Source organism: Acipenser ruthenus, chromosome 25 (assembly GCF_902713425.1).
Source record: "Acipenser ruthenus chromosome 25, fAciRut3.2 maternal haplotype, whole genome shotgun sequence".
Taxonomy (NCBI): Eukaryota; Metazoa; Chordata; class Actinopteri; order Acipenseriformes; family Acipenseridae; genus Acipenser; species Acipenser ruthenus.
The window spans coordinates 10,234,345-10,260,694 of record NC_081213.1 but is presented as its reverse complement, the minus strand read 5'-3'; the positions used below and the strand labels follow the sequence as shown (position 1 = coordinate 10,260,694).

The following is a 26,350-nucleotide window of genomic DNA, read 5'->3' as shown; positions in this document are numbered from 1 at the left end:
TTTGTGTGAGTTTGATGTGTGGTCTTTTGGTATGGAGAACACTGATTTTTTGCATTAGTTTATTTTTTGTATTTATTTTCATGTGCACATGTACAGGAATGTGTGTCACACTTACGTTTTTACAAACATCTAGGAGAACCACTTATTCAATTATGATTTGTTTTAGAGAATTCTTTAGCATAAGTTTAAAGAAAGTACTAACAGGGTTTGAGTATTGTGTGTGAGGGCTATACTGAAATTTGCCATAAATGCCCAAATTGTCCATTGCTTCAACATTTGTTTACCCCTTTTTTAGTTTTAGGCCCTGTCCACACTACATAACCGATCTTGAGAACCATACTCAAATGTTCTAGTTAATGCAGCTCCGAGCGCCCACACTGAAGTACTATTTCATGTTTAGTCAGGCTTAATGCATACAAACGCTATTAAAATAGTCTGGTTACAGTTCCTAGCAGCACAATGGACTGTGGGGCTTACTATGACAGTATCCCACCATGCACTGTATTTAATGTTTATAACCCGGCAAATATGGAGCCCGTGCCCATGGAAGACATAGCGCTTCTAGCATGAATGTTATGGCTTTGTTATTTAAAAACACAAGGTACATTTTATCAGAACGTGTGCGTTTCGTTTTGAACTCGGAAGTTCTCCTTGATTGATTTCTATGCTCTGGAGATCAACGTGCCTTGATTTGGGCATCTGATCATATCGCTCCATGAGCCTCCATTTTACAACAAGCCTCACAAACTATACGCTACAGCAGCATTGCTCCTTAAGGCACCTGTTTGCAATGTTTTCAAACATCAAAGAGCATTTTGGGATATCGGAGAATACACCAAAAATGTTCAGTATTACACCAGCCACACTTTATTATTTTTTTATTTTTTGTTTTTTAGATGTCAATCAAACAATACATCATCACATGAATGATTGAAAGAAAGTTAAAAATAAGGTTTATAGAAGTGATGATTAGGTTGATCAACATGTGCTAGAAAGGGTTGCCAGGGCTTATAAAACTTAGAAGGGGAGGCAGAGGATGATGAGGATGACTGTAAAAACGGCTTCCTACTTGGGCTCTTACCTCGGGCACTTTTTCTACTCTCCCTTGGCACAGAGCCATCTGGAGAGGACACAGTCATGTCTAACAGACCATGGGGGAGAGCCCTGCCCAAGTGAAAAGGACACCGCGCTCTGCCAGAGCTGCGTGACACGTTTTTCCAGCGTGTGCTTAGAAAAACTCCCATTTGGTAATGGTTGCATTTCATACTTGACAGGAAATAAATGTCTTGTAACTAAAAATAAGAATTTTAATTAAACCCCAGACGGAGAGCACAAGTCAGCTGAGTTATGTTGCTTGATCCCTGGGAAGGAGCGACAAGCCACTGGCTTTACGTGGGGCACAAGGCTGCTGCAGGAGGTAACAGACAACAAAAAAACTATTAGTGTAAATAAAATATTGCATAAATTATGTATAGCACAATATTTAGCGAAAATTAGTCATAAGCAACAAGTACTGTCAGGTCAGATCTTGAAAGGGAAAATGCTGATGAGATCTGTGCGCGCAGTCCCTTTATGTCCTCGTGGGCGGGCGGGCTGTGACTCATCTGAGCTGCTTTGATACATATTATTCAGGTTTCCCGGTCTTTAGGAGGTAAATACCCATTCGGTAATGGTTACATTTTGTACTTGAAAGGGAACTTGTAGCTTTTTTTTCCAACACTAACCTTTTTATTTTTTTAAAATGTTAAGTATTTTGTTTTTATTATGTATTCTGCTTAGAAATACATGTATAAAACGTATTATTCTATGACCAGAGGGACCTTACAATACTTCCTAAAAGTTTCGTTGAAAAATATTGTTTCGTCTGAGTGATGGCAATGCCGTAAAACATTTATTCTCAGGGTCTTTATAAGAATAATGGACACTTGTCAATTATTTTCTCAAAATAAATATTTATAAAAATAGTTTCATTTCATTATCAGTAATAAGGAAAAAAAAAAGTACCTGATAAATTTAGTTCATGAACTATTATGTGCTTATATCCACTCATTTCTTGATAATAAATATCTTCCTGGTACCCAAGCGGAATGGTGCCCTCAGACCAATCCTCGACCTCAGGCAGGTCAACCTAGAAAATATAATAGAAAAAGAATCAAATACAGCCAAAAACTCCCTGGTCCTGGGGGCGCATCCCACTGAAAAACACTTGGTCCTTTAAAGGGTTAAGGGATTTAGCCCTGTTTCTGTACCACTTACAAAAGGCAGAGTCCCAGTGAGAGTGGGAACAAATGAGTGGAAGGGGGGAGCTCAAGAGAGCAGAAACAGACGTAGACTGACAAGTGGCCGCCTCCGTGGGTCAAATATAGGGGAACACTGCCATCTTGTGGATAATAAGTGTTACTGAAGGATTTCTAAGCACCGAAAGGGACAGACACTAAAATGGATTAGGGTTTAATACAAGGACCTGGGTTACACAAGTAGTGCCCCCCAGTGGATTAAATGAGTAAACATGGTGAAAGTTTGCTAAAGACAGTAACAAAGTATCACTGGCATTGGTCCAGGAGGCTGTGTGGTCCAGTGGTTAAAGAAAAGGGCTTGTAACCAGGTGGTCCCCGGTTCAAATCTCACCTCAACCACTGACTCATTGTGTCACTTAACCTCCTTGTGCTCTGTCTTTTGGGTGAGATCTAATTGTAAGTCACTCTGCAGCTGATGCATAGTTCACACACCCTAGTCTCTGTAAGTCGCCTTGGATAAAGGTGTCTGCTAAATAAACAAATAATAATTGGGCAAGACGAATGCAACTGTAGGACAGTGGTTTTCAACCCCGGTCCTGGGGACCCCCTGTGTCTGCTGGTTTTCATTCCAACCGAGCTCTCACATAACATTATATAAATAACTTGAACTCCACAACTGTTTAAGAGCTGAAAACAAGTAATAATGTCTAATTAAGCAAATGATCAGTTCAATTAAGGGTCTAGTCAAGTAATTGAGAGCTTGTTGGAATGAAAACCAGAAGACACAGGGGGTCCCCCAGGACGGGGTTTGAAAACCACTGCTATACTACTGGCATAAAAATATTTTATCAGCTGTGGGCGGCACTGATTGTACTGGCATTGAATAGATGTGGTCATCAATCAGGAAATGCAGACGGAGCACACAGCCCGCTTTGAAAAATACATCGAAAAAAAAACAACATATTATTCCCAGATTTAACAGTTCATTTTGAAACTCCAAAGAAGTGCAGACTATATACAGTCCGTTTTCTTCAATGTGCACAATTTATTTATATGCTGTTTGCCAGAAATATACGCCTGCCGTCCTGCTCTGGATTCAAGGCAGTGCGCTTTCCTTCCTTCCTTCCTTCCTTCCTTCCTTCCTTCCTTCCTTCCTTCCTTCCTTCCTTCCTTCCTTCCTTCCTTCCTTCCTTCCTTCCTTCCTTCCTTCCTTTTAACGACACACAGTCTGGCTCTTCACACAGCAACCCAAAACAGACTGGCTGCTTTCTTTAAATACCCTGCACCTGGCTCTAATTTACAATGATCGCCAGGTGCAGGGGATAATTCATAAAAAAACAATTAAACAAAAACAATGAACTCATGTTTTTAGGGAGGTAGGATATTAACCCCCTCCCTGTTGTGTTACAGTAATTATTGAACCGATTATCCAGTATTTATATTGATGTATACAATGAGGAATGGGATCGATTGAAAAATCAATTTTCAATTTAATCGTAGCAGCCCTATGTCAAACTCCCTCCTCCCTCCTCTAAAAATCCCTCCTCCCTCCTCTAAAAATCCCCCCTCCCTCATCTAAAACTCCCTCCTCCCTCCTCTAAAACTCTCTCCCCCCTCCTCTGAATCTCTCTCCTCCCTCCTCTGAAACTCCCTCTTCTGTAACTCCCTCCTCCCACACTCCTTTGAAACTCCCTCCTCCCTCCTCTGTAACTCCCTCCTCTCTACTCTAAAACTCCCTCCTCCCTCCTCTAAAACTCCTCCATCCTCCCTCCCTCCTCTGAAACTCCCTCCTCCCTCCTCTGAATCTCCCTCCTCCCTCCCTCCTCCAAAACTCCCCCCCTCTGAATCTCCCTCCCTCCTCTGAATCTCCCTCCTCCCTCCTCTAAATCTCCCTCCTCCCTCCTCTGAATCTCCCTCCTCACTCCTCTGAAACTCCCCCCTCTGAATCTCCCTCCCTCCTCTGAAACTCCCTCCTCTGAATCTCCCTCCCTCCTCTAAAGCTCCCCCTCCCTCCTCTGAATCTCCCTCCTCCCTCATCTGAATCTCCCTCCTCCCTCCTCTACAACTACCCCCTCTGAATCTCCCTCCCTCCTCTGAAACTCCCCCCTCTGAATCTCCCTCCCTCCTCTGAAACTCCCTCCTCTGAATCTCCCTCCTCCCCTCCCTCCTCTAAAACTCCCTCCTCCCTCCTCTGAATCTCCCTCCTCCCTCCATCCTCCCTCCTCTAAAACTTCCTCCTCTGAATCTCCCTCCTCCCCTCCCTCCTCTAAATCTCCCTCCTCCCTCCTCTGAATCTCCCTCCTCACTCCTCTGAAACTCCCCCCTCTGAATCTCCCTCCCTCCTCTGAAACTCCCTCCTCTGAATCTCCCTCCCTCCTCTAAAGCTCCCTCCTCCCTCCTCTGAATCTCCCTCCTCCCTCATCTGAATTTCCCTCCCCCTCCTCTGCAACTACCCCCTCTGAATCTCCCTCCCTCCTCTGAAACTCCCCCCTCTGAATCTCCCTCCCTCCTCTGAAACTCCCTCCTCTGAATCTCCCTCCTCCCCTCCCTCCTCTAAAACTCCCTCCTCCCTCCTCTGAATCTCCCTCCTCCCTCCATCCTCCCTCCTCTAAAACTTCCTCCTCTGAATCTCCCTCCTCCCTCCTCTAAAACTTCCTCCTCTGAATCTCCCTCCTCCCTCCTCTGAAACTCCCTCCTCCCTCCTCTAAAACTCCCTCCTCCCTCCTCTAAAACTCCCTCCTCTGAAACTCCCTCCTCCCTCCTCCCTCCTCTAAAACACCCTCCTCTGAAACCCCTCCCTCCCTCCTCTAAAACTCCCTCCTCCCTCCCTCCTCTAAAACTCCCTCCTCTAAAACTCCCTCCTCCGCTTCAGCTCTCAGGAGGGAGTTTTAGAGGAGGGAGGAGGGAGTTTCAGAGGAGGGAGGAGGGAGTTACAGAGGAGGGAGCACATAATGACTCCTTTTTGCCTGATGTACGAAGATGCATTAATATGGACACCGTACTAGTCATATTGCAGAAGCATTTTGTTTCCTCACTGCTGCTGCAATATGATTTGATGTGCATGGTTATGAGTATAATGTGGGAGCCAATGGAACATGAAGGACTGAGTTAGCCACACCCTTCATTTACATACAGCATTCATTGATCACTGTTCTGAGATATTATTTGTTTGTGTTACGTGTTTTGTGTTCGCATTATTATTTCGGGACTGCAACCCCTTGTTTTGGCGCTGGCAATACCCATTGCTGGGTAGAGCCAGCTTTATTATTTAAAACCTTTGTTCAAGGAGATTAAAGAACCTGAACTGTGAACTTTGTGTTTGTCCTTTGTCTGGAGCACCTGTATCACCTGTACACCTGAGCACTGCAAACCACATTGCCACAGACATGCATTAAAATGAAAAAATAAACAAATATTTTCTAAATAATTTTATTGAAATGAAGTCAGCCTGTGGGTCCCGCAGATGAAAATGACATCTATCACAGCAACAACAAAAAGAAAGTACTCGTTTACCAGGGACTGCAGTGAAACACATTCATTCATTCTGCAGTGAAACACATTCATTCATTCTGCAGTGAAACACATTCATTCATTCTGCAGTGAAACACATTCATTCATTCTGCAGTGAAACACATTCATTCATTCTGCAGTGAAACACATTCATTCATTCTGCAGTGAAACACATTCATTCAATCTGCAGTGAAACACATTCATTCATTCTGCAGTGAAACACATTCATTCATTCTGCAGTGAAACACATTCATTCATTCTGCAGTGAAACATATTCATTCATTCTGCAGTGAAACACATTCTTTCATTTTGCAGTGAAACATATTCATTAATTCTGCAGACAGGCTAAAAGAATTGAATCTGTTCAGTCTTGAACAAAGAAGACTACGTGGCGATCTGATTCAAGCATTCAAAATTCTAAAAGGTATAGACAATGTCGACCCAGGGGACTTCTTTGACCTGAAAAAAGAAACAAGGACCAGGGGTAACAAATGGAGATTAGATAAAGGGGCATTCAGAACAGAAAATAGGAGGCACTTTTCTACACAGAGAATTGTGAGGGTCTGGAACCAACTCCCCAGTAATGTTGTTGAAGCTGACACCCTGGGATCCTTCAAGAAGCTGCTTGATGAGATTCTGGGATCAATAAGCTACTAACAACCAAACGAGCAAGATGGGCTGAATGGCCTCCTCTCGTTTGTAAACGTTCTTATGTTCTTATGTTCTAAACATATCCTGTCATTCTGCAGCGAAACACATTCATTCATTCTGCAGTGAAACATACAGTGCCTTGCAAAAGTATTCAGACCCCTGACCAATTCTCTCATATTACTGAATTACATATGGTACATTGAAATTTCGTTCTGTTTGATATTTTATTTTAAAACACTGAAACTCAAAATCAATTATTGTAAGGTGACATTGGTTTTATGTTGGGAAATATTTTTAAGAAAAATAAAAAACTGAAATATCTTGCTTGCATAGTACTCAACCCCCACACATTAATATTTGGTAGAGCCACCTTTCGCTGCAATAACAGCTTTAAGTATTTTGGGGTAAGTATGTACCAGCTTTGCACACAGTGTCGGAGTGATTTTGGCCCATTCTTCTTGGCAGATTTGCCCTGTATTTTGCTTCATCCATTCTTCCTTCAATTTTAACAAGATGCCCAGTCCCTGCTGATGAGAAGCATCCCCACAGCATGATGCTGCCACCACCATACTTCACTGTAGGGATGGTGAGTCTTGAGGCATGGGCAGTGTTAAGTTTGCGCCACACATAGTGCTTTGAGTTTTGGCCAAAAAGCTCTATCTTGGTCTCATCTGACCACAAAACCTTTTCCCACATCGCAGCTGGGTCACTCTCATGCTTTCTGGCAAACTCCAGACGTGCTTTCAGATGGTACTTTTTGAGTAACGGCTTCTTTCTTGCCACCCTCCCATACAGGCCAGTGCTATGCAGAGCTCTTGATATGGTTGACTGGTGCACCATTACTCCACTCCCAGCCACTGAACTCTGTAGCTCCTTCAAAGTGATTGTTGGCCTCTCTGTGGCTTCTCTCACAAGTCTCCATCTTGTTTGAGCGCTGAGTTTTGAGGGACGGCCTTTTCTTGGCAGTACCTGGGTGGTGTGATGCAGCTTCCACTTCCTGATTATTGATCCAACTGTGCTCACTGGGATATCCAAACACTTGGATATTATTTTGTACGCTTTCCCTAATCTATGTATTTGTATTACTTTATCTCTAACTTCTGTAGAATGCTCTATGGTCTTCATTTTCCTTCAGATTCACAGTCTGAACAATGATCCTTCAACAGTGGGGATTTTATCCAGAAAATGTGACAGCAATTTTAATGGTTCACAGGTGGAGGCCAATAGTAAGGTAATTGTGTCCTCGTTAGGGCAATTTCTTTCATCGGTGTAAACTGGGAGCTTCCACAGCACAGGGGTTGAATACTTATGCAAGCAAGATATTTCAGTTTTTTATTTTTCTTAAAAATATTTCCTAACATAAAACCAATGTCACCTTACAATAATTAATTTTGAGTTTCAGTGTTTTAAAATAAAATATCAAACAGAATGAAATTTCAATGTACCATTTTGTTACATTGGATATCCCAGTGAGCACAGTTGGATCAATAATCAGGAAGTGGAAGCTGCATCACACCACCCAGGCACTGCCAAGAAAAGGCCGTCACTCAAAACTCAGCGCTCAAACAAGATGGAGACTTGTGAGAGAAGCCACAGAGAGGCCAACAATCACTTTGAAGGAGCTACAGAGTTCAGTGGCTGGGAGTGGAGTAATGGTGCACCAGTCAACCATATCAAGAGCTCTGCATAACACTGACCTGTATGGGAGGGTGGCAAGAAAGAAGCCGTTACTCAAAAAGTACCATCTGAAAGCACGTCTGGAGTTTGCCAGAAAGCATGAGAGTGACCCAGCTGCGATGTGGGAAAAGGTTTTGTGGTCAGATGAGACCAAGATAGAGCTTTTTGTCCAAAACTCAAAGCGCTATGTGTGGCGCAAACTTAACACTGCCCATGCCTCAAGACTCACCATCCCTACAATGAAGTATGGTGGTGGCAGCATCATGGTGGGGGGATGCTTCTCATCAGCAGGGACTGGGCATCTTGTTAAAATTGAAGGAAGAATGGATGAAGCAAAATACAGGGCAAATCTGCCAAGAAGAATGGGCCAAAATCACTCCGACACTGTGTGCAAAGCTGGTACATACTTACCCCAAAATACTTAAAGCTGTTATTGCAGCGAAAGGTGGCTCTACCAAATATTAATGTGTGGGGGTTGAATACTTATGCAAGCAAGATATTTCAGTTTTTTATTTTTCTTAAAAATATTTCCCAACATAAAACCAATGTCACCTTACAATAATTGATTTTGAGTTTCAGTGTTTTAAAATAAAATATCAAACAGAACGAAATTTCAATGTACCATTTGTAATTCAGTAATATGAGAGAATTGGTCAGGGGTCTGAATACTTTTGCAAGGCACTGTATCCTGTCATTCTGCAGTGAAAAATATCACTATATAACACAATTTTTGTTCCTGGGTAGTAAGTGTTATTTCCTAATTGCTTATGCCTCAAAAGTATAGAAAATGGCTATTATTCCCCACAAACTTTGCTTTTGTGACCAGGACAGTGATATTTTGAAATTTACCTATTTCCAATGAGAAAACGGGCGAATTTGTGTATTTTCGTTCACATAAAATCAGAAAAAAACAACATATGAATCCAAATTAACATGTATTTATACAAAATACAAAAGTAATACAAAAATGGCTACAAAAGATTTAGAAGTGAGTAGTTTTTCGAGATTTACGATTTTACTGTAAATCACTTTCACAAATCAGCCCCCAAATGTAGTCTCCCATCATGTTCTCGTTATACTGTCCTTGGTAGCGGCGTTCAAAGTCCAGTATATCCTGGTGGACGCGCTCGCCTTGCTCCTCTGAGTACACTCCCATGTTCTCCTTGAATTTATCAAGATGAGCATCAAGGATATGGACTTTGAGGGACATCCTACAGCCCATTGTGCCGTAGTTCTTCACCAGAGTCTCAACCAGCTCCACATAGTTTTCGGCCTTGTGATTGCCCAGGAAGCCCCGAACCACTGCGACAAAGCTGTTCCAAGCCGCTTTCTCCTTACTAGTGAGCTTCTTGGGGAATTCATTGCACTCCAGGATCTTCTTTATCTGTGGTCCGACGAAGACACCGGCTTTGACCTTTGCCTCAGACAGCTTAGGGAAGAAGTCTTGAAGGTACTTGAAGGCTGCCGACTCCTTATCTAGAGCTCTGACAAATTGTTTCATAAGGCCCAATTTGATGTGCAGTGGTGGCATCAGCACCTTCTGGGGGTCCACCAGTGGCTCCCACTTGACGTTGTTCCTCCCCACAGAGAACTCGGTCCGCTGTGGCCAGTCCCGCCTGTGGTAGTGCGCCTTGGTGTCCCTGCTGTCCCAAAGGCAAAGATAGCAGGGAAACTTGGTAAAACCGCCTTGGAGACCCATCAGGAATGCCACCATTTTGAAGTCTCCTATGACCTCCTTCATACTTCAAGGCGTCCAGCAAGGTCTTGATGCAGTTGTAATCCTCTTTGAGGTGCACCGAGTGAGCCAGGGGAGGAGACGGGTACTTGTTACCATTATGGAGCAGCACGGCTTTGAGGCTCCTGGATGAGCTGTCAATGAAGAGGCGCCACTCATTCTGGTTACAGGCGATTCCGATTGCCTCGAACAGACTGGTCACATTGTGGCAGAAGCAGAGCCCATCTTGACGGGTGAAGAAGCTGGAAAAAGGTTGGTGACGCTTCCTCTGATCTGCGACTTGCACACTTTCATCCAACAAGTTCCACTGCTTGAGTCTAGACGTCAAAAGCTCGGCATTGGACTTGGTGAGACCAAGATCTCTAATCAAGTCGTTGAGGTCTTTTGGTTGGGGTAGTATGGGTTTCTCTCCTCAGCTCCACCTCTGAAATTGTCACCTGGATCTACGTCTTCCTCGCTCTCTGACTTGCTGCTCTCTTCTAAAGACGGCTGCTCTCTCTCCGGAGGAGTGGGTACGGGGAGCTCATGGCAGAGTGGCACCGGGGCGATGGATGAAGGAAGGTCCGGATACGTGATAGCAGGTGCATTCTTGCCAGTCCGACGTTTGGAAGGGTCCACCATGCAGAAGTAGCAGTTGCACGGTGTATTCATTCATTCTGCAGTGAAACATATTCCTTCATTCTGCGCAGTAGAGAATGAAAAACATGCGTTCTGCTCTTTCTGTGGCCTTGACTATATTAGTGAGCAGATAACCTGGAAAAGGGTTTATAAGGATTTGAATGGACCCTTAAGCCACACAGCTACAATGTGTATCATTTTAAAGCTACTTTCTACAGCTCAAGATTAGCTCTGTTGTACTGTGCCAGTGTGGTGCAGTTTCTGTAAAAATTGGTTTAAATGATAAAACTACGCATGGAAAACATGGAAATTGTGGAAATTACAAAAAAAAGCTCTAAATGTACCCTTGATCATCCTATTGTCACCAAAATGTGTATGGTGGGTTGTTGAAACATGACAAGATCAGAAAGCCTTAACTTTGTAGATGATTTTTGTTGTTCATACTTTCTTTCAATGTGTTACAGTAGTGGAGCTGGCCCCTACACTAGCTATGGGACAGTGTTACAGTAGTGGAGCTGGCCCCTACACTAGCTATGGGACAGTGTTACAGTAGTGCAGCTGACCCCTACACTAGCTATGGGACAGTGTTACAGTAGTGGAGCTGACCCCTACACTAGCTATGGGACAGTGTTACAGTAGTGGATCTGACCCCTACACTAGCTATGGGACAGTGTTACAGTAGTGGAGCTGACCCCTACACTAGCTATGGGACAGTGTTACAGTAGTGGAGCTGACCCCTACACTAGCTATGGGACAGTGTTACAGTAGTGGAGCTGACCCCTACACTAGCTATGGGACAGTGTTACAGTAGTGGATCTGACCCCTACACTAGCTATGGGACAGTGTTACAGTAGTGGATCTGACCCCTACACTAGCTATGGGACAGTGTTACAGTAGTGGAGCTGACCCCCACACTAGCTATGGGACAGTGTTACAGTAGTGGAGCTGACCCCTACACTAGCTATGGGACAGTGTTACAGTAGTGAAGCTGACCCCCACACTAGCTATGGGACAGTGTTACAGTAGTGGAGCTGACCCCTACACTAGCTATGGGACAGTGTTACAGTAGTGCAGCTGACCCCTACACTAGCTATGGGACAGTGTTACAGTAGTGGAGCTGGCCCCTACACTAGCTATGGGACAGTGTTACAGTAGTGGAGCTGACCCCTACACTAGCTATGGGACAGTGTTACAGTAGTGGAGCTGACCCCCACACTAGCTATGGGACAGTGTTACAGTAGTGGAGCTGACCCCTACACTAGCTATGGGACAGTGTTACAGTAGTGGAGCTGACCCCCACACTAGCTATGGGACAGTGTTACAGTAGTGGAGCTGACCCCTACACTAGCTATGGGACAGTGTTACAGTAGTGGAGCTGACCCCCACACTAGCTATGGGACAGTGTTACAGTAGTGGAGCTGACCCCTACACTAGCTATGGGACAGTGTTACAGTAGTGGAGCTGACCCCTACACTAGCTATGGGACAGTGTTACAGTAGTGGTGATGCTTCTTTGTGGTAAGAGGTGTTTATTTCCACAGCAGCTGCAGCTCAAATTGGTTGATTGTCTTTATATTTTAATCACCCTGTTTAAATAACTCTGAATTTCATAATCCTCCCAGGTGCTGTAACTAATTCAAAATGACTTTCGTTTATAGGGCAAATTTTGAATAAAGGACGACAGCTCAGTTTTCTCTCTGAGACCGTGGATGTGCCTGATTAAACCAAAATGAGGGTGGAGCTGAAGCAATGAGGCATAGCGATGGCAGCCACGGTCTCTGCAGGTATTGAGGTCACGAACCTGCATGCTTCACTCCATCAGACCCAGCTTGTACCGAGTCCACTGCAGTACGGACGCAATGGCCAGTAAAGAGTGACCAGGGTGACCACTGACCCCACACTGATATTCTGAACTCTGAGAATGTGGAGCCTGTCGCAAGAAGGACCAGCAGTCCTCGTGTCGTCTCTTGCTTTGAACCTGCAAGTCTATCCTCGTGCTTTTACTGGTATGGGAGGGCTAAAGGCTAGCTGAGTTAACATTGCATTCGGGAGTATAAACAGGCTGATCAGTGGCCCTCATAATCTGTCCCCCGCTGGCCAGCCCTCCAGTCTCCAAGATCCTCTCCATGACTGCTGAATGGTTTGAGGCGGCACTCAATGACTTTGGAACAGGAGCGCGTGTAAAACTGCAGTTTAAATTGCTTGTGACATTTACAATAGGTGATGTGAGTATTTTAGTGCCCGAATGTGGAGTTTTTACGAGTTTTACGAGCAGGTAAAACATTTTGGACCAAAAAACAAAATAGCCAAAATACAAGTACATTAAAAAATAAAAATAAAAAAGAATAAAGCTGTCCTTGACTGTAACACACTTTCCAGTGGAGTGGTTAGATTAATCATGCTGAATATTATTACAAGGAATACAATCGAATACAACCGAGATGCAAATTAGCCGACCGAACTCCACGCACTGCCAGTAAACCGTGCAGCAGGGGGCGCTCGCTCTCCTCCTACCAGCGCACTGCTGGACTGTGGCGCTGTAGCGTCTTCACTTCCATCGAAACAATGGAGGTGGACCAGCATGCCCTAAACTGAGAGAGAGAGAGAGAGAGAGAGAGAGAGAGAGAGAGAGAGAGAGAGAGAGAGAGAGAGAGAGAGAGAGAGAGAGAGAGAGAGAGAGAGAGAGGAGAGAGAGAGAGGAGAGAGAGAGAGGAGAGAGAGAGAGAGAGAGAGAGAGAGAGAGAGAGAGAGAGAGAGAGAGAGAGAGAGAGAGAAGGACACCGAGCTTTAGGCGGAGATAGAAAGAGAAGCTTACATCTTTACACCACACACGAGGGGACGCCTCTAGTAAAACACACAAGAAAACTCGCGTGGAAAACGGAGTGGAAGGAGAGACCGTGTTGCGATACTAACACTGCCTGGCAGCAGCGCTGTTGAGGACGGTGCACTGTTCGTTTATTTAGCGGGGCTTTGTTTTGAAAATTATACGCTAAATACTCATACCGATACAATCACAAAACAACGAACACGGGCTAATAGGCTTAATTTGACTGCTGCCGTACACACGAGCACCATGAAGCTTCTGTGCTGGATAGCGGTCGGGTCCATCGTACTGGCTTTGAGCGACGTCGCATCGGTAAGTGACAATAATACCAGTTGTATTATTTTATTTTATCTATCCATTATTTTAAACAACAAAATGCTCATCTGTAGCACTTGCAGTCGGCGTGCTAGTGTTGATCTTACTGTAAAACTCAAGTGCATGTGTAAAATACCGGAATTTATTGACTCTTGAAGGAATCGGTGCTTGTTTGGTTTTTCAGTCGTTATCGGATGTACTTTATTGTGACGAGGTTTGCACAGAGCACACTGCACGCGATGATCCGAGTGGCTTTGATTCCTTTTTTTTTATTCAATTGCTGCGCTGTTCTACATATTTCTCAAGGGACGCATGACGCGTAGTCTGATATAATTGGACAATGCAGGTTTATGGATCTTATTCTCCAGATATTGCTGTTTCATATAGTGTGTGTGTGTATATGTATATATTAAAGGGCACTCAGATAATCCGGTTACAGCTACATCTTAACAATAATAAACAATACAATAGCGCTGCTCTATTTATTCTTGGTTGTACAGTAGTGTTGCCGGGTTTTGCTGAGATTGTATGAAGCTGTGTTGAAAACGCTAGCATGAGCAGACCCGGAGTGGTTTGCTCCTCCTCCTCCTCTCCGCTCATTTCCATGCCGACGTGCGGGAGTGTACCTCGGGGATGTTTATACTACAGCAGCCTGAAAACATTTACCCGCTCCCTGCGCGGACCCTGGGGTCCCAAACACGAACGGGACTTCTCAAAGAAAGGGGGCAGGGGCAGGATATCGGCATTCGGATGTCATGACGGAGCGAATGAAAAACCGTCATCAGGTTGCAATAGGACAGGCATGTGCGGCTAGGAAGAATACGGGTGCTCTGGTATAGCGTTATGTGTACGTGCTTACTGTTCTGTATAGCGCGCTCACATCTCAGCACGGCAACATGATATTGAGACCCGCAGGCAGGAATGCTGGAGCCCGGGACAAGTCCTTTGAAAAGGGCCCCCTCTTAATCCAGCGAGCGCGCTCTGCCAGGGTTTGCCCTATAAACACCTTTCTAGTTTGTTTTCCATGTTAAGAAAACCACAACTGAAGAAGATAGCTGTTCAGCTTGGTAAAATACAGGAAACCTATTTGAATCATACATTTCCTAATGATTTATATATACTGTAAACATTCATATGTTCCGTTATATACAGCTGTGGCCAAAAGTTTTTCATCATTAGAATTTTAGGATTGAGACATAATTAAACAAAAATAACTATAAACTTAATTTAGATATTTTATTTAACATAATGTAATCAAATAAACTACAAAATGATATCGCAAAAGTCTACTGGAAGCCATAATACTAGTACAGTATTTCATGTTAGATTTCGAATTGTCACATTATTCCATTTTTGGTTAAGTCTATGGAAAACTACAAAGCGATATGTAATTCAATACGTTACCTTAACATTATTCAGCAGGTTTCATTTGACTTTATGAAGCAAAATGTGTTAATTCTGTAGCAGTCTTTTCATTTAAAGTAAGAGGCTAGAAATCCTAAGAAGGCAGCAGGGGGGTATGGGGGTCCTCCCCCAGCGCGGGTGCAGGGGGGTGTGGGGGGTATGGGGGTCCTCCCCCAGCGCGGGTGCAGGGGGGTGTGGGGGGTATGGGGGTCCTCCCCCAGCGCGGGTGCAGGGGGGTGTGGGGGGTATGGGTGTCCTCCCCCAGCGCGGGTGCAGGGGGGTGTGGGGGGTATGGGGGTCCTCCCCCAGCGCGGGTGCAGGGGGGTGTGGGGTGTGGGGGGTATGGGGGTCCTCCCCCAGCGCGGGTGCAGGGGGGTGTGGGGTGTGGGGGGTATGGGGGTCCTCCCCCAGCGCGGGTGTGGGGGGTATGGGGGTCCTCCCCCAGCGCGGGTGCAGGCGGGTGTGGGGGGTATGGGTGTCCTCCCCCAGCGCGGGTGCAGGGGGGGTGTGGGGGGTATGGGGGTCCTCCCCCAGCGCGGGTGCAGGGGGGTGTGGGGGGTATGGGGATCCTCCCCCAGTGCGGGTGCAGGGGGGTGTGGGGGGGTATGGGGGTCCTCCCCCAGCGCGGGTGCAGGGGGGTGTGGGGGGTATGGGGGTCCTCCCCCAGCGTGGGTGCAGGGGGGTGTGGGGGTTATGGGGGTCCTCCCCCAGCTCGGGTGCAGGGGGGTGTGGGGATCCTCCCCCAGCGCGGGTGCAGGGGGGTGTGGGGGGTATGGGGGGTATGGGGGGTATGGGGATCCTCCCCCAGCGCGGGTGCAGGTGGGTATGGGGATCCTCCCCCAGCGCGGGTGCAGGGGGGTATGGGGATCCTCCCCCAGCGCGGGTCCAGGGGGGTATGGGGATCCTCCCCCAGTGCGGGTGCAGGGGGGTATGGGGATCCTCCCCCAGCGCGGGTGCAGGGGGGTATGGGGATCCTCCCCCAGCGCGGGTGCAGGGGGGTGTGGGGTGTGGGGGGTATGGGGGTCCTCCCCCAGCGCGGGTGTGGGGGGTATGGGGGTCCTCCCCCAGCGCGGGTGCAGGGGGGTGTGGGGGGTATGGGGATCCTCCCCCAGCCCGGGTGTGGGGGGTATGGGGATCCTCCCCCAGCGCGGGTGTGGGGGGTATGGGGGTCCTCCCCCTGCGCGGGTGCAGGTGTCATATCCTTGTAGCTCAATTTTGCCAGAACGTGTCGCTACGAGAGTTAACTCATTCATTAATGTCGGCATTTCTACTGTGTATTTAGCTTGAAGAACCCTGCCTTTTAGCACCCTAAAGGCTGGACACACCAGCGTTTCGCGTCAATTCACTTTTTTTTGTTTTGACGCGCAGTAGACAGTGGAGACAGAGATAGAAGAGATTCGTACTGTACATGAGTTTGAACATAAATTTCCATTTGACTTGAACTTCTTGAAAAGGGAATTATGATAGTCTTCTAAAGTAAAGAACCTTTGTCTTTAATCATCTTTAGTACCGTGCCTATTTAAACATAGATAGATAATCACAGTGTGTGTTTATGCGTATTTGTACGTGCGAGTTTGTTTGTGTGTGTGTGTGTGGGTGTACTTTTTATCTGTATATACATTTTGTGATAATGCAGCAAAAGATCTGACCGGTACATCTTGTAGCTCATATAGTGATATTTTGCTTTTTAGTAAAGACTGAATCAGCAAAACAAAGCGCATAAAAATAAAATCGTCATATTCATTAACTGCGCAATGCAAATATCGTTTCCTGAATTAGTCGTACATGCTAGGTTTCCGATCGATCTTCTAAGTTAATGCATATGACATTTTACAATTCTATAACACATACTCACTGTATTCATATTGCCAACGTTTGAAAACTGCTCAGCGGGACGCTTGTCTCATGTAATAGACATATCCCCCCAACTCAGCACGACACGACCATCATGACAGTAAAAATAGACATAATGAAGCGTTCTTATCTTTGTATAAGTTGGTGATCAGCCGCACAAAGAGCACAGCGTGTGGTTTTCACTAACTCTACTCCGCAGAGTTGTGATATCGGGACTTTCTTCCTATGCATCGGGACGTGGGACATTTGCTAGGAAATCGGGATGGTCCCGACCATATAGGGACTGTTGGCATGTATGTGTATTGCGTACACTTTGAGTAAAAAAAAAAGACGATCTTACACAGAAAACATAGGTTGGTTGTTTTTAAAAAATGGTTTTATACAACTTCATAACTCTTGCTGTACGGTTACTGACTCGGGTATATGATTGTACAGTTCGACCTTCATCACCAACATCGCTTGTAAGCTCAAAACTGATTGGTCCATCGCGATTCCATGGAAACTTAAGTCTGGAAACGAAATGCCCTCAGAGAAGGAATGCTTTAGTCGAATTACATACGTAATTAATTGTGGAAATTGCCGCTTTTTTACTGGAAGAAAAAAAACCGTTTTGAATACTATTCACTGGAACATACGAGCACTTGTGAAAAAACATTGAGTGAAATAGCTCGCATCACTTGATTTTCAAGGTGTGGTATCTGAAGCATAATCAACAAGTACAGAGAAACATAATCTGTAATTGACAAAACCAGGACTGGAAGACCCAAAAAGCTGTCTAACAAGGATGAGCAATACTTGAAGATAATATCCTTAAGGAATAGAAAGAAGACAAGCGTTGAATTGACAACAGTAGCAGAAGGCACAGGTGTCGATGTCCATCAAATCAACAGTACGAAGGTCACTCAAAACGAAAAAAGTATGGAACACTTGACATTTTCGTTGGAGAGAAAGATATATAAATAATGTGAACTATGAGAGCTTAATTAATTGTGGATAACTCCTGCGCACACCAGCGTGAATTCAGACCTCAGTGACCCTGCTGTGAATCTGAGGCTGGCTTGAAACACGGATCTGTTTATACAGCATAGGTGCTCAAACAGCGTGGTCTGCTGTGGGGCTTTAATTAGGAGTTTAATTGAAATGGTAAACACAACAGCATTGTGCAGTAAAGACTACAGCAATGGTCTGGAGCCCCCCTGCACTCTGTTCACACTTTCAGTACTGTTGGGACCTCATCCTGGCTTATCGTAGTGTCGTGTGTTATCACACGCCGACACGCCGTGGGAAATCACGTTGGAACCTCACGGGACTCCTAGGTTCCAGTCTGGTTAACCAATTTACCCTCCTTCTGGGTATTTATCAACTGTTTATGTATTAACTGTAAAACCCGGAGAGCTGGGTTTCTCTCTCTCTCTCTCTCTCTCTCTCTCTCTCTCTCTCTCTCTCTCGTGTATACAGTGCCTTTCTGATCAGTCTTGTCTCAATATTGTGGATGTCACATCTCAGTGTGTGTGCCGTATGTCCTAGATTGATACAGTATATGTGATTTACAAAGCCCGCTAATCCATTACTTTCTGAATAGAACATTAGTATTGACCTATAAAAGTACCATAATGCCCATGTATTCCAGTTCATTTCAGTGTACTGCAGGGTTATTGAAATGGTGCAGTAATGATATTCTTCTGGTAATGTACTAGCATTGTACAGTAGTGGTAGCAACGCTGCTTGGATGATGCTTTTGTGTTGCTTTCCTATATAAGCAAGTGATTATGAAGTATTTGTTCATGCACGATGTTTTGAATTTCCCAGTTAAATATTCAGTTCATGTACAGATGTTAATGTACACACATGATTAGATATGTTATATGATTATATTTGTTTACTTATAAGTACGTCTTCAATCTTCATAAACTCTCCCTGGGAGTCGCTGCAAATCACTCTTGTTATTTTTCTTGCAGCTGTTCTCGTTTATTCAGTGTAATAATTTGTCTCAGATAAGTGTAAATGTGCCAGTATAACTAGCTCCCACAGAATCGAGCTCTTTAGATGCTAGTTGTTCGACATTCCTTTTAAAGTCTGTGTTCAGTACTACCTCATTCCAAGCGAGTGTGGATTCAGTCCCTCCCCTCCCACTGAGAGTATTAGTTGTGAGCCCGGTTGGGTCTCATTACTTGTCTGGTATTGTCAGGGGGTTGCCTAGTTGAAGTTGTTGCCTCAGGGAGGGGAGCCCTCTCTGATTGAATGTATGAATGCAGTGAGACTGTGCTGGGACTGGGGGCTAGCTGTCCAGTGCTAATCCTTTACCTTTTCTTGGACCCCCACCCCCGCCCCCATTCCCTAAATCGAGGGATCCAGATGTGGAGTGATTCTGATCTTAATCAGCCCCCATGTGCACTGTGCAGAGTGAACACAAACCATTTCATATGAAACAGAGCAGGGCAGCGAATTTGAAGCAAAGCGGATTTATTATTGACAAGGTTGACCCAGGGGACTTTTTCAACCTGAAAAAAGAAACAAGGACAAGGGGTCACAAATGGAGATTAGATAAAGGGGCATTCAGAATAGAAAATAGGAGGCACTTTTTTACACAGAGAATTGTGAGGGTCTGGAACCAACTCCCCAGTAATGTTGTTGAAGCTGACACCATGGGATCCTTCAAGAAGCTGCTTGATGAGATTCTGGGATCAATAAGCTACTAACAACCAAACGAGCAAGATGGGCTGAATGGCCTCCTCTCGTTTGTAAACTTTCTTATGTTCTTATTAAATCCGATTTTCAAGCATCTCAGAATCCAATGTTGTGAGGACACCTGCACCGCCCCTGTGACTGTGAGTGAGTGATATGCAGGTAGATTAGAGAGTGTAAACAAACTGCACAGTCAATGAAGCCCGGCGGTAGAGAGCATGGGTTTGTGAATAATGTAAGAAATGTTGTTAAAGAAGCTGAGGAATCCTAGAAGCTGCTTGAGGGGGCGATGCTGTACACAGTCTCTGTGAATGCTGCCCATTGGAAGCTGCCTGACTCTCACACACGGGATTACATTCCTGTGTCACTTCATGAGATTAGACCCTGCTCTGCACTTCTCACTATCTCTGTTGGAGAGGCTGTGAGATTGACGACTCCTGGCTTCCCACAGATTAACTGCAGACGTGCTGAAATAATAATGTCAGCAAGACTTCGAGGCATCGAGACATTGGAAATGAAATCTTAAAAGGTGTTAGTGTTAGAATTCTGCTACAACCGTGATTGAGGGACTCATTTCAACGTGATTCCCTCCCTCCCTCTTCCACTCACTGCTTAGCGTTCACAATCTGAAACAGGCCAATCCCTCAGCGTCCAAGTGCTGTTGAAGTGACAAGCTACCTGGAAGAAGTGGTTTAAACTCTAAACCCATTGAGTTGTATTTGAACAAAAGCTGCTGAATATCTCTAATTTTAATATAAAGAGAAAAACCAGTAAACACACAGATCTTTAGTGATACTGACAATGAACCAGTGATGTTTTCCAATTGCATATCCACGGTAAGAAAGCACATTTTAAACTAAAGCCGTGGTATTCACAAGAAGTAGTGTCGATTGATGAAGGCAAAATGACAATGAAGACATGAGAAAATCTTCTACTCAAAATGTTTGTCATTGAACTTTAAGTGTCTTAGATTATTTCTTCATTTTATGGCTAATGTTTTATTTTTAAATGTCTGCATCCTCTGAGCATTACTGGCCAGTGTTAAACCCACTGAGATCCCAAACACCCATTTCCAGAACCGTTCAAAATACATGATTAGATTTCAGCGCTTGGAACTTGTCATGTCAAGCTTGGAAACTCTGTCTCTGTCTCTCTCTGTCTGTTTGTCTGTCTTTCTCTCTCTGTCTCTGTCTCTCTGTCTCTCTGTCTCTCTCACGCTCTCTCGTCACCCCAGTGGAGCAGTCTGTAAAAGCAGCATTTCATATGCAGTTGATATGAGTGACACCTTGCACGTCCCTGGTCTGCGGTCGACTGCCTGAATTATTCCTGCTAGCATTTTGAATATGGTTAGTTGTGGTGGCCTCAGAGGGAAGCTCTGCAGGCAGTTTGACTTCTCGAAGGCTGTTCAGGTGAATACTGCCCCCGATTTCACAAACATGGATGAGGGCAGTGGGTGTATATAGTGGAAAGGCTACTGTCTGTCGGTCATGGGCCCTACATACTGTATATCACATTTATTAGTCCCCACGGAAATCTGCGGTAAAATTTACATAAAACATAACAATTCTCAAAAAATAAATTAAATACAGTTATGGCCAAAACATATGACTATATTTAATCACATTAGTAATAATAACATTTGCCTAGCAGAATAAGATTGTAGTGGTGCACTGGGATTCAAATTAGCATTGGTACATTTTACAAATGCACTGTTTTACAAATGTGTACTAGGCTTGGAGCATTTTTAACAGGGTATTTTTAGAAACATATGTTTTTCACCAAAATGTAATTTTAAAACGTATCCACATGAAGAGAGCACATAGAAATAGTTTGGAAGCTGTGACAAGCGCTTGGAAACAGTGACAGGCGACACTGAGTGGCTTTTTTGTTTCTTTGACCAAGACCACAATGTGAAAGTGCTACCATCACATACCACAAACCAAACAGGAAAGTAGCGATTTTAAAAAAGAGGATTTTCACAAGAATGTTGTAATCCCAAGTAATCGGATAATATCTAATATAGTTCACCACCCCCTTCCTTTTTGAGCATTCATGTTACTACACCATGTACAAAAAACGTGTGTATTTCCATATATAATGAGAATGACGTCTTTCAGAACCTGCAACATAGGGAGTACAAGCAAGATCTGAATTGATTTTCTCTGACCACATCAGTAAGATGTTCGGAGGAGGAGCTCCAGACTCCACATGGAGTTCTCCATCTGTGCCCCACATCCCGGGCTTGTGTGAGGGTCTGTCGCCACATCTAATGCATTCCAGATCAGTCTCCTCTCCTGCTATTAAACAGGGAGGTGTCTCTGAAGCCTCAGCCCTGTCTGAAGTGCTTGTGGAGTGGGAAGGGAAGGGTTTGTTTGTTGGCAGCAGTGCTTGCAAGGAGAAAGAATTTCTGCTTCCTGTACTTTCGTCCTGCTCGTGAAGTTGTGTATTTCATCATTGGGGTTGCAAACATGTAACTTGCGTTTTGATTCTAATTGATTGTGACAGTAACAGGTAGATTATTTGCCATATAACAATTAGGGCTGGACACGTGCACTACCAAACACAGCTTTTGTCCACTAGACCAGACTAGATCAGTGGGAGCCACAATGCTTGATACTGCCATCTAGTGAGAGCTGATGGGAGTGCATTTGACACCTCTGCGTGTGTGCCACAGGTATCAAAGCTGTCGCATGCCAAGGTAGCAGCAATAACGACACAATGGTGTACCCTGGAGACTGAGGGTTCACCCCTTCCTGCCCCCCTGCCTCCCTTCCTTCCTCCCCCTCTCCCTTCCCACCATGTGGATCTCATTGCGTGGCACCAGCTCTTTTGATCTGCAGGATCTTATGACCCAAACTCAATTAAAGCTGAGCCGCTGACTCTTGTTTGTGAGGAGTTTGACTCTGTCAGAGTGGGAAGGTTTATTGTATTTCTGTGATGAATGGAGTGTCTGTGTTGTGGGGCTGGGACAAAGACTCTCTTAGAGAGTAGCTGAGGAGCGCGTCCCCTGAACCAGTGTGAGAGAGAGAGGCAGGCTTGACCCTCTCAGGACTGGCTGCCTTAGCTGAGGAGCGCGTCCCCTGAACCAGTGTGACGAGAGAGAGGCAGGCTTGACCCTCCCAGGACGCTGCCTTAGCCGAGGAGCGTATCCCCTGAACCAGTTTGAGAGAGAGAGGCAGGCTTGACCCTCCCAGGACTGGCTGCCTTAGCTGAGGAGCGCGTCCCCTGAACCAGTGTGACAAGAGAGAGGCAGGCTTGACCCTCCCAGGACTGGCTGCCTTAGCCGAGGAGCGTATCCCCTGAACCAGTGTGAGAGAGAGAGGCAGGCTTGACCCTCCCAGGACTGACTGCCTGTTCCAGGCTTAGGAAGGACCAAGTACTATAAAGCACAGGAAACTCAAACTTTCAAGCAACTATTCTTTGCTGTATTTCCAAGCACCTGGTTGTGGTGTCCATATGGAGAGTTCAGTCAGACAGCCACATCAAAACTGTTTGTGTTTAAGCAGCGTGGGAGGGAATGGTTGAAAGAGTCTCGCTAGCTGCTTCAGCAGTTAACAGGCTCGTTCCATCTATCAGTGGGTTGAAATCCAGTGGCGCAGGCATGTCTCAGAATGTACTCGTTCAGAATGGTGCCCATGAGGATTAGGAGGAGCCACGGTTTGAGCTCTCTCAGCCCTGTGGTTTGATGATATACACGTCCTTGAACAGGGATGGAAATAAGGCTCCTATTGCATAGCAGTTTCACTCATTCCAGGTGTTACTATGAACTTGATTAGCCACAATGTATAGTTATCAAGCCTTCTAAACTCATCAGGAATGGATCAAACTGCTATGCAATCAGAGTCTTATTATTCCTGCTGAAATTTGGGGGATTAGCCCCTTCCCTCCGTCCTGGTGAATGCTGGCTGTGACTCCTGAACCATTTGAGCTCAAATCGCTGCTATTAAATGGTTGGTTTACATCAGTGTAATGAATCCTTTTATTATTTTTTTATTTATTTTTTTAATAAATTTGGAATCAGCAGTTATTTTACCCCTGATTTGCTCCCAATTTGGAATACCCAATTGTTCATCCCGGCTCACCGCTGCAACCCCCACACTAACTCGTGAGTGATTTTATTATGATTTTAAAGACGACAATCAAAGAGAGGTGCTCTTCAGCTTTGATCTTCATATCGTTTCTCAAGATGAAGGTGGAGTATAAATCGTTAGTGTTAGATGTATAATAATTCCCCTTTATAGTTTCAGCTATACTTCAAATGCAGTGAGTAAGGTTTAAACATGTTCAGCAGTGAAGAACCCTTCATTAAACCAGTGCGGTCCAGTAAGGGTTAACACTGCCCCCTGCCTTGAATGCTGCTCGTGGAACCTTTCTTAGTTTTGATCATAAAACATCCAATTAAGAGCCAGCACACTTGCCTTCACTGGATGCAGACCAATTAAACCACTCCTAGGGATGCTGAAAGGTGATCGGGGGACCTGTCCACTTCACAGAATGTACTGTAGCACAGCTCCAGTTTCAGTAGCCAGCATTCAGAGTGCTTGCTCATGAGATATATAGTGGTAATACTGTACTAAAAACAAAAGTCGTAAATTGAGTTCCATTTGGCAACACGAAGTAGACCTTGATAAAGACTTCATATTACTATTAAGACTATTTATTACGACAGCGGGTTTCTTGTTTGTGTCTCTGTAGTCGTTTGTAACGGTTGTCCTTGTCTGTGTGTTTCCTCAGCCTGGATTTACAGTTGCTGTTCTGTAGTGCAGATACATGTGGAGCGTTGAACACTCAATCATATCAACACTGAGAAGAAAGGGTTGTAAAATGAGCAAGCGTTTCAATGAAAAATCTTTGTCAATGAATAAGATGTTGTGCTGATTTCTTTCTGTAGTGTAAGGGGATTGCTGAGGGAATGTAGGGTGCATCTCTCTATTGTCAGTCTAGCTTTGTACTGTAGATTCTTAATATTAATCTGTGACTTGATGGCTCATGTGGTGATGTCAGACCAGGCAGGAAATTGACACTTGGACAGCACGGGGGTATGAAAGCGCTGCGGCGTGTTTATTAATAAATAAAAAGTTTAAACAAAACAGAAACACTTTATACAAAGCAAACGGCACATTGGCCAATACAAACAGACCCCAAGCAAGTATCGTGCTGGTCCTTCCAGCACGAGTAGCAATTGATTATTTCTTTAGATTTTAATTATTTTGCCTCTCTCTCTCTCTCTCTCTCTCTCTCTCTCCACTGCGAACACACAACCCTGTGTGCGTGAAACACTCACTCTTTTATGCAGCTGTATCGAGACTCGATTTTAAATCACTTTTAAATCGCTCGTGTTACATAGCCCACATTATACCCCGTGCACCAATACATACACACCAACAATAACACACCACATAAAACATAAATGATCACACTCTGTTGAGATCCTGTCAGTGGAGCCCATGGTATTTGTGATCACACTCTGCTGAGATCATGTCAGTGGAGCCCATGGTATTTGTGATCACACTCTGCTGAGATCATGTCAGTGGAGCCCATGGTATTTGTGATCACACTCTGTTGAGATCCTGTCAGTGGAGCCCATGGTATTTGTGATCACACTCTGCTGAGATTATGTAAATGGAGCCCATGGTATTTGTGATCACACTCTGCTGAGATCATGTCAGTGGAGCCCATGGTATTTGTGATCACACTCTGTTGAGATCCTGTCAGTGGAGCCCATGGTATTTGTGATCACACTCTGCTGAGATCATGTCAGTGGAGCCCATGGTATTTGTGATCACACTCTGCTGAGATTATGTAAATGGAGCCCATGGTATTTGTGATCACACTCTGCTGAGATCATGTCAGTGGAGCCCATGGTATTTGTGATCACACTCTGCTGAGATTATGTAAATGGAGCCCATGGTATTTGTGATCACACTCTGCTGAGATCATGTCAGTAGAGCCCATGGTATTTGTGATCACACTCTGCTGAGATTATGTAAATGGAGCCCATGGTATTTGTGATCACACTCTGCTGAGATCATGTCAGTGGAGCCCATGGTATTTGTGATCACACTCTGTTGAGATCCTGTCAGTGGAGCCCATGGTATTTGTGATCACACTCTGCTGAGATTATGTAAATGGAGCCCATGGTATTTGTGATCACACTCTGCTGAGATCATGTCAGTGGAGCCCATGGTATTTGTGATCACACTCTGTTGAGATCCTGTCAGTGGAGCCCATGGTATTTGTGATCACACTCTGCTGAGATCATGTCAGTAGAGCCCATGGTATTTGTGATCACACTCTGCTGAGATTATGTAAATGGAGCCCATGGTATTTGTGATCACACTCTGTTGAGATCATGTCAGTGGAGCCCATGGTATTTGTGATCACACTCTGTTGAGATCATGTCAGTGGAGCCCATGGTATTTGTGATCACACTCTGTTGAGATCCTGTCAGTAGAGCCCATGGTATTTGTAATCACACTCTGCTGAGATTATGTAAATGGAGCCCATGGTATTTGTGATCACACTCTGCTGAGATCATGTCAGTGGAGCCCATGGTATTTGTGATCACACTCTGCTGAGATCATGTCAGTGGAGCCCATGGTATTTGTGATCACACTCTGCTGAGATCATGTCAGTAGAGCCCATGGTATTTGTGATCACACTCTGCTGAGATTATGTAAATGGAGCCCATGGTATTTGTGATCACACTCTGTTGAGATCATGTCAGTGGAGCCCATGGTATTTGTGATCACACTCTGTTGAGATCATGTCAGTGGAGCCCATGGGATTGTGATCACACTCTGGTGAGATCATGTAAATGTAGCCCATGGTATTTGTGATC

General features: G+C 44.8%; 1 protein-coding gene across 1 annotated transcript in view; it reads left to right on the top strand.

Annotated features, from left to right (window-relative positions):
- The first annotated feature begins 13,162 nt into the window (after nucleotides 1–13,162).
- The window catches only part of LOC117413921 (syndecan-3), an 87,560-nt gene continuing 74,372 nt past the window's right edge, over nucleotides 13,163–26,350 (top strand). The window contains exon 1 of the mRNA XM_034023376.3: nucleotides 13,163–13,563. Coding sequence (XP_033879267.3) covers nucleotides 13,501–13,563 — 63 coding nt within the window. The 5' untranslated portion in view covers nucleotides 13,163–13,500. The remainder of the gene's footprint in view (nucleotides 13,564–26,350) is intronic.